Source organism: Danio rerio, chromosome 20 (genome assembly GCF_049306965.1).
Source record: "Danio rerio strain Tuebingen ecotype United States chromosome 20, GRCz12tu, whole genome shotgun sequence".
Taxonomy (NCBI): domain Eukaryota; kingdom Metazoa; phylum Chordata; class Actinopteri; order Cypriniformes; family Danionidae; genus Danio; species Danio rerio.
Genome location: NC_133195.1, coordinates 44,024,222 through 44,043,073, shown reverse-complemented (window position 1 = coordinate 44,043,073; position 18,852 = coordinate 44,024,222). Strand labels below are relative to the sequence as shown.

Genomic DNA, 18,852 nt, shown 5'->3' with positions numbered 1-18,852 from the left:
AGATGATGAAAACCTTACAGCACTAAAACTCAAGCATTCATTATGTTATAAAACCGTCTCATGTTGTGCATGGAGAGGGAATATTTATTCTGCTCTCTTCTCTCGCAATGAAACATTAAAAACACAGCGGGTTTACTTCCTATAGCGCTCATTGTGTTCAGAAGTTCCAGTAATGTTATGAAGCACTCTGATGGCAAATCGATATACTGTGCCAAGCTTTATTTATCTTTAGGCAGGAGTGTATGTGTCCGAACACAAATTTTGACATTTTGTCTGGCATGTATGTACTTATCCAAGATTCTCTAACAATGATTAATATTTAACTTTGTGCTCAAATTTATCCTGTTATCCCAAATATGGCCATGGAATGGTTTATCAGACGTCAAAAGGAATGTGACAGCCCAAAAAAAAAAAAAAAAAAATTGCGAAATCCAGTGCACCGAAGTTCAATCTTTACACCTGACACATGGCATTTAATCATTGAGCAACGTAGTCAATCAGCAGCGGATTCAGACGCAGTTGTCACAGGTAGAGATATGCCTTTTTCATACTATATTTGAACGTTTTTTGTGGTTAAATATACTAGTTATATGTACCGTAAGGTTTACTTTATGGCTATGAAAAGGTACCAGATCTGATATTCAATTCATCTTTATTTCTATAGCGCTTTTACAAAGTAGATTGTGTCAAAGCAGCTTAACATAGAAGTTCTAATGAATTAAAACTGCTTCAGTCCAGTTTTCAGAGTTGAAGTTCAGTTTAGTTCAGTTCAGTGTGGTTTAATGTCCACTGCTGAAAGTCCAAACACTTAAGAACAATGCTCATGATCATGATCTAGTCTTTATATTACTGTATACAGACGGATTTTGCTACATGTTAACCATTCACGGTTTCAAACTGAATGAGTGATTGAAAAAGTCAGTCATCCATATAGTTCGGTGTTGTTAAGCATGTTTGAAACATATGTTTGCCGAGTACTTGTCTAATTTTTCATTGTCATTAACACAAATATAATTACTCGAATGCAGAGAATAGTTTGCGTTCAATATAAATACAGAGAGCAGTCAATGTTGTTGTTGTCCGCTTAAGTTCAAGTAAATGTACTCATGTTCAGTTCAAGTCTTATTTTAACTGATATTTTGTCTTGTTTTAATCAGATTTGAACACTGCACCTTGAACGCTCTTATCTTTTGAACATCGGATTTTTGTCACAGTCCACACAGGTACTGTGGGCAACGTTTATTTCTCTGCATGAATAATCATTTCACTATTCTCTAATAATATTACTAATGATTCGAATGAAACTTGCACACAAAGTGAGTACACAATGAGTAATGCTGTTTATGACATTGTTTGTGCCAGATAGTAAGCACTGGCTCTGTATACTTAAATATTACTCATTGATATTGTTTTCAGCATACATAGTGCTCAACATAAATGAGTACACCCCATTTTGAAAATTGATATTTTCAATATAATTTGATGCATTTGAACAAAACAGTTTTATGAAACAGCAGTATTTATTAAAATTATATTTTAGTCACCAAACATATTTAGAAATTGGACGATTATAAATTTAAATTTATGTAAAATACAGGAAAATATATATAGAATTTTTTTTTAATTTTTGGTTAATTATTTCTCCCTAACATATAAATTTGGGTGTAATAATGTTGGACTGTTATCATAAGTTATTTTGTTATACAAGCCCCAGATTTGGCTTCAGTGCTGACTAATCTAATGTATATGCACAAATATAATATTGTAAAGCATCCTATTTACACATATTTATAAATTTGGGTGTACTCATTATTGCTGAGGACTGTATATATGTGTATGTGTGTGTGTGACACAAACCAACATATAGTGTTATTTAAAGCATTATTTTACAATATCATAGAATAACAAAAAAGGATTTACTTTTATAGAAACATACTTCTTTTGTCTGGACTTACATTACAAGTAGAAGTTTAATACTGCAGTTCTGAGTAGATAAAGAATGTTCAAATATCAATACTAAAACAATACTGTCTAAGAATGACATGCTGAAGAGCAAACAAAGACTTTATCTGTGTCAAAAATGCGCTTCTATTCTATGCGCTACTATGCGCTTCTGCACTTACAAACTCAACAACATAGTATCCGCTTGTTAAGTGTGACGTCATGTGAAGCGGCTTCTGGGTCTAAGCCCTATATCAACCTGTATGGGGAGCCACATCAAATGGTAAAAATAAACATTCATACAAATACTTTCGAAAATCGCGATCGCAATGTATATATCCATGCCTACTATCCAATGGCCAGAAAGTGAGTAATTTTTTAGAAATTGTAAAAATTTTGATATTTGTGTTGCAGCAAGTCCAGAGACTGTTGTGTACACCATGATTTGATATAAAATTCACTTTAATGTGTGATAGGACTAAAAAGAGCTCATAAATGAATATTCTCTCAATTCAAATGAGTAGCAGCTTGGACCCGGAAACAGGATTTCATACATCACCGATACGTCACAACAAGCGAATATGTATGTAGGGTCGTCCCAAATGGAACATTAATGTTTTTTTACTATGCGGAAATTCAAACTGTTTCCCTGATGATGTTTGACGGGTGCCAAATTAGCTAAATAAATGGCTAAACTATCAAATAATACCTGCCATGAGTATAACCACATTCACCATCAGGGGGCGGTATAATGACTTTCGTAGGAGAATTTTGATTTCACAATCCAAAACAAATAAAGTAATAAGGGTGTCACGATCCTCCAAATCCTCGATTCGATTACATTTTCGATTCTAAAGGCACGATTCAATTAGATTTTCGATTATGAATAATTAATTAATTAATGACCAATTAATTATTTGTACCTACCGTTTAAACTACCTGACCTGCGTGGTCTTTGTTTTACCCATAAACAAATCCTACAGTAAATGAATAAAGGCAAGATACACACATAATTACCACCTGTCAATCACTTTTTCTGCGGGACTCGTGAATAGGCAGTGATCTGTGTCGTTATAATGGCATCGGTAAAAAAGACGCACAACCAACAGGAACCAGCCAACAGTATCTGAGGTGTTCGCTAAAATGACTAAGTACAAGTGAGTGAAAGATTGAAGCAGCCCTCTGACTGCCTGAACCTGCTGTCTCGAGCGCATGACTGTGAGTGCGTCTGTGTCTGTGTGGTCACGTGATGTGCATTTTCAGAGGTAGAGAGGAAGGAGAGCTGCTCAGAAATGCTACACGCCACTGTGGATGTCAAATCGTTGTTGTTCTAAAATGCCATTTAAAAACAAAGACAGTGTAAACAGGGCCTGAGTGTGTACTTTTCGCAAACGGATTTGCAACGGGGGCGGGCGGAGGATCGCGATGCCGGTGTTGTCTATTGGACGAACCGTACGTAATACGTACATAGCAGAGCTTGCAAAACTGTGTTTTTTTTGTCGACAACATGAACGTTGTCAACATAACTCACTGGAAATCCAAAATGCTTACACACCGGCGACTTCATTGAAAGAGGAGAGGGTTTAAGTTCTGTCAACGGGTCTCCTGCTTCTGCAGTTTTTACAAGCACTTCAACAAGCCTGTTTTTTTTCCCCGCTTGGCAAGCCAAGCTGACGTGACATGGGGGCGTGGCAGCATCGACGATTCTATTTTTTGATTCGATAATCGAAATTGAGCATAAATTTCGATTAAAAATCTAAATCGTGACACCCCTATAAAGTAACCCAACATTAGTGCCTGATAGCTCCACCCCTTCTGCTTGTTGAGTGCATAAAGCGTAGATCTTTCCACACTTCATTTTAATGGTTGAATAAGTGCATCATCCGGGTATTTAAAGAGCACTTATTATTTTCAGAGTTTTTTTTTTTGTTGTTTACACTATACTACAAAATGACGCAGAATAGTGCATAATTGTGCGATTTGAGATGCAGCTTTTATTTTTGGCTACAGTTCCACTATAACTCAAAAGAAGGTAATGATTCACACTCAATTGCTTCGTACTGTTTTTATTTTTACTTTTTCTTACATTTTACGGGTGATAACACACAGAGGAGGCTTTGTGCCGAAACATCTGTTTGTCTGTTATCACCCGAAAAATGTAAGAAAAAGTAAAAATAAAAACAATACAAAGCAATTGAGTGCGAATCATTACCTTCTTTTGAATAATAGTAACGATTAGATTAACGCACCAAACCAAAGAAGTAACAAAAAAATAATAAATGCAAGCGCGCAGGACAAACTTCAGTAACTCTACAGTTCCACTATACTCTCACAATTATCAAAAACTAACCACTAATACTGCAATCCCTCCAGTTTTGCAGGTAGACAAGGCACTTCAGGCTCAAGCATGGGAGAATGGGGATTTCTCTCCAAGCTGCTGGACAAAGTGCAGTCTCACTCCACAGTGGTTGGGAAGGTGTGGCTCACGGTCCTGTTTGTCTTCAGGATCATGGTTCTCGGGGCTGGTGCTGAAAAGGTGTGGAGCGACGAACAATCAAAAATGATCTGCAACACGAAACAGCCTGGTTGCACGAACGTATGCTACGATCACACCTTTCCCATCTCCCATATTCGCTTCTGGGTTCTTCAAATCATCTTCGTGTCCACGCCAACACTTCTATACTTCGGCCACGTCCTGCATGTCCTCCACAAAGAAAAGAAACTGCGACACGAGATCGAATCCCATGCTGAAAAACAAGGCCTCAAACAGCCGAAATATATAGACGATTACGGCAAAGTCATAATCAAGGGCCAATTATTGGGTAGTTACCTAGCCAGCCTGTTTGTGAAGATCTTGCTAGAGGCCGCGTTTATCGTTGGCCAGTATTATATTTACGGTTTCATAATGATCCCGAAGATCGAATGCTCCCAGTCTCCTTGCCCTCATACAGTTGAGTGCTACATGTCCCGTCCCACAGAGAAGACCATCTTCATCATCTTCATGCTGGTGGTGGCGTGCATCTCTCTGCTTCTGAACGTGGTTGAGATGTTCTACCTGATATGCCGCAGGTCAAAGAGACACCGCGCCGCAAAGATGACTTCATTTCATAAAGGTTTAAACGGATCCAAGGTGTACATTTCAGGAACTTCAAAGTCTAGCAAATCTTAAGGGTTTAAAATATTATTATGCTTGATGTTTAGAGCTTGGCCGTGGCTAAATGAGACTAAGATCTGGGAATTCAAATTTGTTTTGCAGAGTTTTTGTTTTGCTTTTAAATGATGCCCAGCTAACAGCTAGCATTTTAAAGTTCATTTATTTTCCTTTAGCTTAGTCTCTTTATTTATCAGGAGTTGCCACAGTGGAATGAAGCACCAACTTATCCAGCACATGTTTTACACAGCCCTTCCAGCTGCAACCCAGTACTGAGAAACATCCATACACTCATTCACACACATGCACTATGGCCTATTTCATTCATTCATTCATTTTCTTTTCGGCTTAGTTCCTTTATTCATCAGGGGTCGCCACAGCGGAATGAACCACCAACTTATTCAGCATATGTTTTACACAGCGGATGCCCTTTCAGCTGCATCCCAGTACTGGCAAACATCTATTAACTCATTCACACACATACACTATGCCAATTTAGTTTATTCGATTCATTTATACAGCGTGTCTTTGGACTGTGGGGGAAACCAGAGCACCCAGGGGAAACCATTCCAACACAGGGAGAACATGCAAACTCCACATAAAAATGTCAAATGGCCCAGCCGGGACTCGAGCCAGCAACCTTCTTGCTGTGAGGCGGCAGTGCTAACCACTGAGCCACTGTGTCACCCAATTCTAACGTTACACTATTAAAATAAACGTTCCTTATTGGCATTGACGGTTCCATGATGAAAAAGACTCTTTATAGAAAAACATTTTCTTTGGAGAACCAAAATATGTTCTCCATCACTGGGAAAACAATAGTTCCTCCTGGCACCTTTGTCTGTAAAAGTGTATAAATGTTTGTCTTCCACACGGTAAAAACAAGTTGATTCAACTTAAAATTTATAAGGACATTTTTGAGTTTACTCAACTTACATTGAGTCAAGTGCAGTAACTGGGTTGAAAGTTAAGTAAACTCAAAAATGTCATGAGGTTTTTTGCTTTAAAAATTTAAGAAGTCAACTTCTTTTTTTTTTTTTTACAGTTAAGTAAAATTAATAAAACATTTATCCGGTGTCTTTAAAATGTTCTCAAAACATAAAAACATCATACTTTTTTTGTAAAACATATTTTGATCTTAAACATTCAGGAACAATAATATTTCATAACTTGAGAATGCTAGTTCAGTTGGCTGGGATATTTTAAACAACGTTTGCACCAAAACTATTGTTTTATAGGATATTTCTGGTAATTTATTTTGTATGAACTATTTTTAACTTCTGACTTGTCATATATCCTGCCATTTATCTCATCTGATAACATGTGATAATAGTTCATTATGTAACAGTGTTAATGCTTTTATTTTTCTCTTTCAATTTGGTTAAAGCTAACCTGATGGAGGAAAGCAATGATAGCTAATGAAGGCCTTGCTTTTTAGGTCAAGCTAATTTCTGCATTCATATGTATATTATGCTGTTAATCCTAAATTGTTTACTTTCTTAAATGTATATACAATGCATTTGTAAATATGTGTAATTATGTTTTAGCTTTCTTAAAACATAATAAAGTATTCCTCAGGTAAATGTGTTGTGAGAAACGTGCAGTATACATTGGACAAGATTCAGCAAATAATCAAACTCTTAACAACATTAGCCATGGTTTTAGAAAAGATGTTGTTTTAGATTATCATATAGGTTTTACTACAAATATGGTAAACTATGGATTGTGTTAAGATCAGTGGTTTATTCTCGGTTATTTACAGTTACCAAAGTTTAAATACAATCGTGTTTGTTTGTTGTATCTGTAGTAAAACCATGGTCAATTTCTTTAAGAGAAGTAGCATACAATATCAGTTGTGTTATCAAGTATACTCACCATCACGTTATTCCAAAGATCTCCATACTCTATATCTCATGTTCTGTTGAAATCATATTTATGCAGTTAAAATATGCACATATTTTAGGATAACAAACACAAATAGACCCACCTAAACATGGCGGCGTCTGACGTGTCACGCCAAGTTTTATTTCAGTGACGTCAAATGCAGCTAATCACGTCTTAAGTTGCCTAAAATGCAGTATTAAGTAGATCCTTTCTTTTTGGTTGAATTGTTTTTGAAGGGAATCTTAATGCTTAAAGCACGTAAAAAAACACGTAAGTTAAATTTAAATAAATAGTTATTGACTTTTAAAGCAACTATGACAAGCACATTATTTGAAGTAACCTACACATTGTAACCTACACATGGGTTCCAGTTGTTTACTTTTATTCTTTTGCTTGTTTGTTTATGTTATGTTTATGTTAGCACTATCTTAATAGTCTTCACTTCACTAACTATTGTATTCATCTGTTTATTAGGCTATATGAGTTAAAATGCATTATTGTCTGTTTCTTCAGATTTTCAAATGCACTCATGTTTTGTGATATTCATACGCCCCCCTAAGGTGAAAAGAAAGCAGTGCAAGCCTCCCAGATACACTTTTTTATTTTATAATATTTAGACAAATATAAAAGCATAATATGTTTGTATATTTATTTTGCACACGTTACAATTTGACAGATCATTTCCTAAAAATTTCTGAACCGTGCTCAATATTACATTCTGCTAGCATAACCTGATTAGATTTTCCAACAAAGCATAAGCTATGCAAACATATTATAAACATGATATAATGGTAGGGGACAGCGGGGACGAAAGTACCATTTTCATTAAAAAATATTGTTTTTAGCAGAAATATATTTTTGCTGTAGTTACTAACTCACAAGTGTGCTCTATCAAAATCAGCTGTTATTTTGTATCAATGTACAACAACTCCAATATAACTTCACTTTAAACAAAAGTTGCACTTTGTTATGTTTGACCCCATAGGTAAGGACAAAAGTAACACACGGGTGGGTCACAACAACAAGTAACACAACAATATTTGCTGGATTTACTAGCTTAATCTTGTTTATTTTAAATATATCTGACTATGAACTTGTTATTGTCAACTGCAAACATTTTGTCCTTTATTTTTGCAACAAATATTACACAGCATTTTCATTTTAAATTTCAGCTCCATCAAATGTTTCAAAAGCAATTCAACAATGTAAAAGATAAAAAAAATTTTTTTTGGAATATTTTTTTTATTATTGGCATTATGTATTTATTTTTTTTAAATATCTGAATCCAAACACTGCAAACTTTAATGTGGAAGTGAAAAATAAGTTTTGTCCATTAGCATAGCACATCAATAGGTGTTACTTTCGTCCTCACAGGAACTCTTGCCATATAAATCTGATGTACTTTTAAACTGTAAAACTCAGACATTTCAACCATAAGGATGTGTTTTTGCACTGAATTACTTGTATATTGATCATTAGTCTGACACATGAAAAGAGAAACACAACTTGTAATAAGGAAAAAGAACAGCTACAATAATTTACCATTTGCACCTAAAAACTGAAATTTGGAGCTGTCCTGAAATCACATGATATTTATAAGCTCCATCAAGGGTTGGATGCTGAATGTGCAGTTACAGCCTGGAAATCAAATGTTGTCAGGGCTTTGAGAAAATGTTACTTTCGTCCCACCTTACTTTTGTCCCCACTTTTCCTATACACATAGAGTAAGGCTCTTTTTACATTTAAACCTTCCAGGGTTTTCCTAAAAAATCATAAAACAACAAAAGTCACTACAATAAACACACTACAATCAAGAAATTGCATTTTAGTGTCTGCATCAATTTCAATTTACAAACGTTTATACATATAAATCATGAAGTGTCTACTTCAAAATGTTTCAAATAACATTTTGTGACAATTGAATGTTAAAATGTAGCTGAAAAAATTATTCATTCAGTAAATATTTTAAATGATTAAAACATCTTGCTGACAAATGGGTAAGGAGGACTTACAAAAGTTAAATATGTTTTTTTTTTTTTTGTCATATTTATAAGTGACCATGTTTTTTGCCACATTGATGGATGAGTACAAATTTACTAAAACACTGTGGTTCAACTATGGTTATAGTGTACAGTAGCAAAATCAAGTGAATAAATATGAAGCAAAAAAGATATATACATATATATAGTTGAAGTCAGAATTATTAGCCCCCCTGAATTATTAGCCCCCCTTTTTTATTTTTTTCCCTCTCAATTTCTGTTTAACGGAGAGAAGATTATTTTTCAACACATTCCTAAACATAATAGTTTTAATAGCTTATCTCTAATAACTGATTTATTTTGTCTTTGCCATGATGACAGTAAACAATATTTTACTAGATATTTTTCAGGACACTTCTATAAAGCTTAGAGTGACATTTAAAGGCTTAACTAGGCAGGTTAGGGTACCTAGGCAAGTTATTTTATAACGATAGTTTGTTCTGTAGACTATCGAAAAAATATAGTTTAAAGGGGCTAATCATTTTGATCTTAAAATGGTTTATAAAAAAATAAAACCTGCTTTTATTCTAGCCAAAATAAAACAAATAAGACTTTCTCCAGAAGAAAAAAATATTATCAGACATACTGTGAAAATTTCCTTGCTCTGTTAAGCATTATTTGGTAAATATTTTAAAAAGAAAAAAAATCAAAGGGAGGCTAATAATTTTGACTTTAACTTACAAATGTTTGTTTGTTTGTTTGTTTGTTTGTTTGTTTTCTTACTAAGAGACTTTGTCTGGTTTCTTGTGTAAATGTCTAAAATAAATTAAATTAAGAAGCATTTTTTAGACAAGTCATTTGTTTTCCAGAAAAACCTATCATAAAAACATGTTTTAAAGGAAAAAAAATTATTACATTTTGACTTTTCTTTTCGACAAGATTTAACTTATTTTATATATTTACACATTATATATATATATATATATTGTGTAAATATATAAAATATATTAAATCAAGGAGCATTTTACAAGTAATTTGTTTGTTTTCTGGAAAAACTCGTCAAAATTAAGCAAGATTCTCACAAAAACATAAGTTGTTAAGAAAAACGTACTTAATTTTGACTCTTTTTCTTTTCTTTTCGACAACACATTTTTTATTGTCTAGAAAATGGCTCTTGATTAAAGAATTTTTAGATCTTAGACTAGACACAAGACAGATCTAATCGAACACAACTGAACAAGCTAATCAAGCTCCAACTAGATGTACTAGAAACTTTCTGGCAGGTGTGTTGAAGAAAGTTGGAGCTAAACTCAGCAGGTCACCAGACCTCCAGGACCTAGTTTGGACAACACTGACTTAGGGTATCTAATTATCCTACTTACTGTAATGATCCATCATTTGAAAATCATGTTTTGTCAGATTAAGTGCACTTGCTTTTGTATTGGTTTTACTCTGCAAAAAAACAACAACAACATTTTATATATATATATATATATATATATATATATATATATATATATATATATATATATATATATATATATATATATATATATATATATATATGTGAATTAGATACCCTAAGTCAGTGGTGTCCATACTCGGTCCTGGAGGTCTGGTGACCTGCTGAGTTTAGCTCCAACTTTCTTCAACACACCTGCCAGAAAGTTTCTAGTACTTTCTTACTTACTTTTTTAGAGCTTGATTAGCTTGTTCAGGTGTGTTTGATTAGGGTCAGAGCTAAACTCTTCAGGACACCCCTGCCCAAAGTGAAATTTGATGATAATATTACACTGCATTTTACTCAGCAAAACGTTTCAGTGGGGCTCAATTTGTGCATCTCATCCACAGCATTCGAACGAGTCCTTGCTTTATACACATTCCTGCGACCAATCAGATAAAAAATCTCTCCAATATTCAGAGCTAAAGACACGCAAGCCACAATGAGCATGAACACAATGAAGATGCTCTTTTCAGTTGGACGGGACGTAAAACAATGCAGACCAACACTAGGACATGGCTCTACATTACAGTCAAGCTGCATGGGCATCAAAAGGCCAATTAAAAAATACTGGCCTACAAGAAAGCCAGCCTCCAACAAAATAGTCACAATGAGGCTAAACATATAACAACCGAGAAGGTTCCCTTTATAATAAACCTTCCCATTGCCGTCTGTGTATTTCGGTAGCTTGACACCGTGCTTCTCTGCCTGATTTTCTAAACGCTGCCTCAGTTTGTTTTCTCTATGGATGACATGCAGAACATAAAAGAGGTAGACCAGATTCGGAGTGGCCACGAAGATGATTTGGAGCACCCAGAATCGCATGTGAGATATGGGGAAGATGTGGTCGTAACAGGCGTTCAGGCAACCAGGAGTGTTGATGTTGCAGACCATTCTGGACTGTTCGTCTCCCCAGACTTTATCCAGTCCGGCACCTAGAACCATTATTCTGAAGATCAGCAGAACTGTCAGCCAAACCTTTCCAATGCTGGTCGAGTGAGACTGCACTTTGTCCAAAAGTTTGGAGAGGAATCCCCAGTCGCCCATGATTTACAGTGTCTGAAAATTAGAAGACATCAGAGGGTAACTATGTGATGTGGAAGACTTACATAATTATTAGGAATTACCACTTACTTTAACAATAAAAATCCAACATAATAACATCATAATCTTTTTAAAAATAAATAACAAAATACATTTGAAATGTTCTCGCTCTGTTAAACGGCTGATGAGAAATATTTTGAGGAATTAAAATTTCAGAGGAGGGCTAATAATAGCTGTCTGTCTATCTATCTATTCATCCATCCATCCATCCATCCATCCATCCATCCATCCATCCATCCATCCATCCATCCATCCACAGTATATCTGTCTATCTATCTATCTATCTATCTATCTATCTATCTATCTATCTATCTATCTATCTATCTATCTATCTATCTATCTATCTATCTATCTATCTATCTATCTATCTATCTATCTATCTATCTATCTATCTACAGTATGTCACAAAAGTGAGTACACCCCTCCCATTTCTGCAAATATTTATTTATATCTTTTCATAGGACAACACTGCAGAAATGACTCTTTGACACAATGAATAGTGGTCAGTGTAAAGTGTTTATAGCAATGTAAATTTATTGTCCTCTCAAAATAACTACAAATACAGCCAATAATAGCTGAACCCCTGCCAACAAAAGTCAGTACACCCCTAAGTGAAAATGTGAAATGTCAATATTTTGTCTGGCCACCATCATTTTCCAGCACGGTTTTAATTCTCTTGGGCATGGAGTTGACCAAAGCTTCAGAGGTTGCCACTGAAATTCTCTTCCACTCCACCATCACAACATTATGGAGGTGGTGGACATTTGACAACTTGTGCTCCTCCACCTTCCTTTTCAGGATGCCCCAGAGGTGTTCTATGGGGTTTAGGTCTGGAGGCATGCTTGGCTAGTCCATCCACCTTTACCTTCAGCCTCTTTAGCAAGCCAGTGGTCATCCTGGAGGTGTGTTTGGGGGTTGTTGGTCTGAATGGTCTGGGCCACTGAGCTGCAGCACAGTTTCAGAGTGTTGGCTCCCTCGCTCTCTCTCTCTATCTATCTATCCATCCATCCATCCATCCATCCATCCATCCATCCATCCATCCATCCATCCATCCATCCATCCATCCATCCATCCATCCATCCATCCATCCATCCATCCATCCATCCATCCATCCATCCATCCATCCATCTATTATATGTGTCGTTAAAATGCATAAATACATATTTAGAAATACATCTATAAACTATAATAAAATATAGATATTTATAAGCATATATTTATATGTAAACTATATAGTAAATATTACACATGAAATGTATTTTTCATTTATTTTTAATCATAAATAAAGCTATGTATGAACAAATATTTACTGTTTTTCTCAGTCGCTTTGGTTCGTTTCTCACAACACCAGTGCATTTCTGCACAACAGTTAATGCATTTCTCAAAACAATTAGTTCAAACTGCAAAACCTAGCTGATAACCTGCAAAAGCATGTCACATGCTCAAAATGGATAGTTCATTCCTCAAAAGCAAGTATTCATGTCAATCAAATTGTAAGTATTATCAAAATGAAAAGTCCTGACACTATTGTTTATGAACAAGATAGTCAAATGGCTTGGTCATGTTTTCATTATGACAATTACTCTGTACAATATATCCAATGCAAAAAAGTCAGATTTTGGTGACACTTCCTGAAAATGCCCAAGACAGCACTATATATTATTAGCACAGCCATTTGAAAACTACAGTAAAGTTAGACATCACTGCATTTAGTGAGGTATTTGAGTACAAGACACTGAATCTGTATGTTTCCCATTTTTACTGCATTTGCTCTTTGCAATTCTAAGTTATTCACAGCGTTGTGCAAAAGAATTAACACACCCTTATTTACAACAAACATAAACTTCCTTTGGGTTGAGCTGTGCACAACTGTAAACAATATTGCAGAACATATTGGAACTGAACCTACAATATACATAGGTCTGTAAATCATTCATGAAACTGTTCAATTTTTAAGACATTTTCAGGAAAATAAATATTTACATTTTTTTATAAAATATGCTGGAAAGATTTTGACAACTAGTTCAACATTGTTTTATGTAATGACTCAAGTAATGAAATGAGGACTATTAGTTTTATATGAAATGACTATTCAGCATTTACAGGTTTAGTTAATTTTAACTGACATGACATAAGCAGATGATAATGTTATAAACAGCAGAGAGTTGTATGAAAGCAATTGATGCTTGTCCAAAAGCATCTGCAGTGTGTTGGAAGGAATGAGAAACTGCTACTAGGATGTGCACAAATGACTAATTGTTTTGAGAAATGCATGAGCTGTTATGCAAATGTAAATAGTGTTGTGAGAAATGCATCAAAGCGACTGAGAAAAACTGTAATATCCATTCTTTAAATAAAAAGACATACAAATAAGCATTATTACTGTGTTTTGTTTACGTTTATTGAAAAACTGAAAAAAAAACCTTACCTTATGATGACAAATAGTAAAAACTGCAAAACTTTGTCTTTAATAGGGTGCAAGTGAAAAGATCTTCACTCTTCATGATCTGATGTCCAACAGGTTTTGTAATTTTTATAAGTGTAGCTTTCATTTAGTGTCCACCCACAAAAAAAAAAAAAGAACACTTTGGAAGACTTTTAGTCATTTAGCACGTACTCACACACAAACACACAAACACACACACACACACACACACACACACACACACACACACACACACACACACACACACACACACACACACACACACACACACACACACACACACACACACAGATTTACATCACTCCAGAATTTACATTGTCCAGCATTGACCCAAGATGTTGCAATGAAACCACAAAAAAAAAAAAAAAAAAAAAGAGTTAAAAGTCACCACCCACATGGTCACAAGAAAAGTGATGAAACAATGGTTTCCATAGACAGCACTTTTTGAAGTCACGCAAACACAATGCTAAACAGGAAAGATCTGATAGACTGAATTTCAAACATGTTTGTTTATTTTATGCTGGATTACTGTTATTATTATAATCATTTGTACAGATTAATACAATAATATTTCAATATAACATTTGTGTAATATTTATCTATACAATATATATGTCTGATTATATATGAACAAAGCATGTGGTCAAAATGATAAATAAAAATACAACTTCCTCCAACAAATATGTAAATATGCATGTTCACATTGAGACTCTGTATCAAACTTAAGAGCATGGGGCTTTCTCATACTCTGTGCCTACAGTATATAGACTGCATTACCCATAAGCATCAGAAATGCCCCTTCTCTGGACTGTTTTAAGAAACTTCTTAAGACTCATTTGTTTAGCATTACTTTAAATCTATAATGATCATCTTGTCAACTTATTCCTTGCATTTTTATTGTTTATATATTTTTGTAATGTTTTACTGTTTTCTTCAATCTTTTCACGATAGCATGAACCACACTACACTTTGAGCTAGACTTTCTTGTAGGGAGGAAGGGGATTGTAAGAGAACAGTGGGATGAAGGGGAAGGGAAGAAAGAGGATGAACAGTGAACAGGTTGATCGGGTGTCCTACGATGATGCCCAGAGACTCAGAGTGGGGGTACCGTCTCTGTAATATTTTGGTAGAGTGATTGGACCCCCTGATTCAACCTAGGAGTTAAAAGAGTGTTGTTGTGAATCGAAAATGAAAAAATAGAGGGAGGGAGGGTGGGTTCGAAAGAAGGAGAAGAACAGTGCTAAAGGGCTGGTCTGCCTTAAATAAGTTTTATCGAGTAGGTGAATGGTTATGGAGACAAAAAGTGGTGTGGTTCCACCGCAGAACCTTCATTAACAAGTTAACTAAATTTACCTTCACCCTTCCAGCTGCAACCTATCACTGGGAAACACCCATACACTCTAATTCACACTCATACACTATGTACAATTACTGTAGCTACAGCGCATGTATTTGGACTTTGGGGGAAACCGGAGCACTCAGAGGAAACCCACGTGGGGAGAACATGCAAACTCCACACAGAAATGCCAACTGACCCAGTCGGGGCTTGAAACAGTGACCTTTTTGCTGTGAGGCGATCGTGCTACCCATTACGCCACCGTGACCTCCTATTATTATTATTATTATTATTATGTTAACATGCACGTCTGTTAACTTATACCCTTACACCACGGCCATTTCCTACACTTTCCACCATAATTAAGGTAGAAAATTGGATAACATGATTTTTTTTCTTGGATTTTTATAAAGTTAACAAAATATAGTTGTTCTCACACGTACCAAATGATACAATGTGGGCACCCCAAATAAGCATTTGACCTAAAGGTATAGTTCACCCAAAAACTGGCATTCTGTCATCATTTACCCATCCTTCACTTATTTTAAACGTGTTTGAATTTCTTTAATCTGTTGAACACAAAAGAAGATATTTTGAAGAATGCTAAAAACCTGTAACCATTGACTTCCACAGTATTTGTTTTTCCTACTATGCATGGTCACAGGTTTTCAGCTTTCTTCAAAATATGTTCTTTTGTTTTCAAAAGAAGAAAGTAACTCATAATGGTTTATAACCACTTAAATATTAAATACATTTTCATTTTTGGGTGAACTACCCCTTTACGTATAGATTTTATGACACAAACCATTAAAATAAAACAATTGTCACATTTTGCGCACATGTGTGTATGTTTAGTATGCATGGTAACAGTAAATGGGTTATAGGGATTTGTGTTAGAAGAAACGAGAAGTGAAGTGTCTGCTGTTTAAAATCCAAGCCTGGTGTTTGGGAAGCAACTGAACCATGTCGGTCTACGTGCTAGATGTGATTTAAAGTAGTCTATTTCATACTTTAAAGAAGTAGCTATAGTTTACGATTTTTACAAAAGTAGATTCATTCATTTATTTTTCTTCAGCTTAGTCCTTTTATTCATCAGTGGTCGCCACAGTGGAATGAACTGCCAACTTATCCAGCCGTATATTATGTATAGCATATATGTTTTACACAGCAGATGCCCTTCCGGCTTCAGCCCAGTACTGGGAAACATCCATACACACCCATTGACACACATACACCGTGGCCAATTTAGTTTATTCAATTCACTTATATCGCATGTCTTAGGACTATGGGGGAAGCAGCAGCACCCAGAGGAAACCCACGCGAACATGAGGAGGCAGAAATGCCAACTGACTAATTGTCAATAAATCAGGTGAATCTACCATGTCTGTGCATGAAGATCAACTGCTGGAGATTGCAAATGGCGGCAGTCTTTTAGGGGCCGTTTGCATATCGCATCTTTTCTAGAGTTTGTGCATGTTTGTTATTTCCAATGGAGGGGTCCGACTTGCACACGTAAGTGGCATGACACGCTCGTGCCTTCCAGATGCACACAGTTGAATGAATGCCACAAGTGCACCGCAAGTCACGTGACAAGAACTGACCGATCAGCTTAAGCTTGTATGGAATACACACATTTCAGAAGACTGATCATCTCAGACAAACACAGATCGGCCAAACACTGCAGTGCTTTGTAACTATTCCATGAATAAAACTTGTATCAGAGTGACAGTAATGTTTTGTCAGCTTGTCATCCTTTGAGAAATAAGATGGTTGATAATTGCCAAGCTTTGACCAGTCCGCTGTGATAAAAAAGTTGGGGACCACTGACTTAGGGAACATTTTGTTGTACGATTCGAAAACACATCCATGAGAAGGCAAGGCTTATTATACAGCTCACTTAAACCACTGACCTAAACCTGACCAACAATGTTTTCAAAAGCAAACGTAAGAGAAAAGTTCACAGTGACCAAGTAGTTTGACCTTGATTTTTGATTGCTTAGGTCTTTGCTTTAAGCTCTGCATCACATGTGAAACACCCATACAACGTTAGCTTCTCATTCTGAAAGGCGATCCAGCAATATATTTTCTTTGTGATGTTATTGTTAGAGTTTTGAAGTGCATCATTCATCTATGTTAATCTTTGATGGATTTTTATAATGATATCTTTGTCATTCCAATCACGGTGATTGGCTTTAGTGTAAACAGTCCTTCATTTTGTGAAAAAATGTAAGTTGGCAAGGGAGAAAAACAACATTTGCATGTGCTTACTGTAAGATCATGAATATAACAATCTGTTTATAGAGATCAAAAGTCCATGGAAACATTATTCTGAAACCATGATTTCTTAGGAAGCCTCTTTACTTCCTTTTTCCATTATTTCCTGACCAGAAATTGAGGTTTCTTTAAAATTCCTAGCCACATAATGTTCTTTCAATAATAGCCATTAACAGTAATTTCTGTTTGAAGCCCACAGTATAATGATCTGATAATATGGGGGATAATATGAATTATCAAAGCTTGTAAGTACATGCTCCCTAAAATACTGAGTTTGTCAAAAAAATCTGATGATCCTGTTCTAATGTCATTCCCAGTCCTCACTGCTTTCGTTTTCAATGACAGTTGATATATGACAATAGAGTCCATTTATCAAGATTAATATTCATTCATTTATTCATTCATTTTCTTTTCAGCTTAGTCCTTTTATTAAGCTGGGGTCACCACAGCGGAATGAACTGCCAACTTATCCAGCATATGTTTTACGCAGCGGATGCCCTTCCAGCTGCAACCCATCTCTGGGAAACATTCATACACACTTATTCACACTCATACACTACGGACAATTTAGCTTACCCAATTCACCTGTACCACATGTCTTTGGACTGTGAGGGAAACCGGAGCACCCAGAGGAAACCCACAAAAACGCAGGGAGAACATCCAAACTCCACACAGAAACGCCAACTGACCCATCGGAGGCTCGAACCAGCAACCTTCTTGCTGTGAGGTGACAGCACTACCTACTGCGCCAATGCGTTGCCTAAAGGTTAATATTTAAGATTTTTTTCTGTCAGTACTAGATGACCTTTCTGTTGCATCTCCTGAAAAAAATATTTATTTTTTTCAACCATGTGGTTTAGTTAAAATCTATAGTACAACAGTAGTTCTGCAGAAATGTACTGTAAAATGATCGTTTCATCAGTTTACATGGCAGTTAAATAGTTTTTCGTCCCTCTGTTGCCTTCAGTTTTGGAACTTACGTATGACATGAAATGCAGTTGTATCTGTTTAATAAGCAAGAGATTACTCAGAGACTCAAGACAGGCTAAAAGTTCATTTCTAGGATGAACCGTCCGCAAAATCACTCTCCCACAATTACACACAATTAAACAAGAATTTCAATCCATGAGAAATAAAACTCCTTTTCACCGGGAGATTACTCAGCTTTACTTGAAGCTCAACTGTGTCAAGTGTTTAGACCAGGTCAGAGTGTGTTTTATTTTATGCAGAGAATAA

The 18,852-nt window shown here is 35.6% G+C and overlaps 3 protein-coding genes across 6 annotated transcripts in view; 1 reads left to right on the top strand and 2 right to left on the bottom strand.

The window, feature by feature from the left end:
• tbc1d32 (TBC1 domain family, member 32) overlaps nucleotides 1–7,125 on the bottom strand; it is a 99,014-nt gene extending 91,889 nt beyond the window's left edge. The window contains exons 1-2 of one of the 2 annotated variants that reach the window (XM_073932915.1): nucleotides 7,080–7,125; nucleotides 6,968–7,010 (exon numbers count right to left, since the gene is read on the bottom strand). The gene's annotated coding sequence lies outside the window, so the exon portion shown is untranslated. Of the gene's footprint in view, nucleotides 1–6,967 lie in introns of both variants that reach the window. The other variant, XM_073932914.1, reaches the window with a different exon arrangement.
• On the top strand, nucleotides 434–6,675 carry gja12.1 (gap junction protein, alpha 12.1). 3 transcript variants are annotated; one of them, NM_001007324.1, is made up of 3 exons: nucleotides 489–528; nucleotides 1,158–1,223; nucleotides 4,315–6,675. In NM_001007324.1, the coding sequence occupies exon 3, from the start codon at nucleotides 4,349–4,351 to the stop codon at nucleotides 5,108–5,110; it is 762 nt and encodes a 253-aa protein (NP_001007325.1). In that variant the 5' UTR covers nucleotides 489–528; nucleotides 1,158–1,223; nucleotides 4,315–4,348; the 3' UTR covers nucleotides 5,111–6,675. The 3 variants fall into 3 exon arrangements, with proteins under 3 accessions (XP_005170232.1, NP_001007325.1, XP_073788481.1); XM_005170175.6 differs by lacking the exon at nucleotides 1,158–1,223 and having other exon boundaries at nucleotides 434–528; XM_073932380.1 differs by lacking the exons at nucleotides 489–528; nucleotides 1,158–1,223 and adding an exon at nucleotides 3,877–3,973 and having other exon boundaries at nucleotides 4,204–6,675.
• A 3,517-nt stretch (nucleotides 7,126–10,642) lies between the features above and the next one.
• On the bottom strand, nucleotides 10,643–14,092 carry gja12.2 (gap junction protein alpha 12.2). The gene is made up of 2 exons (XM_005170194.6): nucleotides 13,989–14,092; nucleotides 10,643–11,515 (listed from the first exon to the last, which is right to left on the bottom strand). Exon 2 carries the CDS (start codon nucleotides 11,501–11,503, stop codon nucleotides 10,760–10,762), a length of 744 nt encoding a protein of 247 aa, XP_005170251.1. The 5' UTR covers nucleotides 11,504–11,515; nucleotides 13,989–14,092; the 3' UTR covers nucleotides 10,643–10,759.
• Nucleotides 14,093–18,852: the final 4,760 nt, after the last annotated feature.

What these genes read in the sequence shown, in the direction of transcription:
- gja12.2 (XM_005170194.6), bottom strand. Translation starts at nt 11,503, where the DNA reads ATGGGCGACTGGGGATTCCTCTCCAAACTTTTGGACAAAGTGCAGTCT.
- gja12.1 (XM_005170175.6), top strand. Translation starts at nt 4,349, where the DNA reads ATGGGAGAATGGGGATTTCTCTCCAAGCTGCTGGACAAAGTGCAGTCT.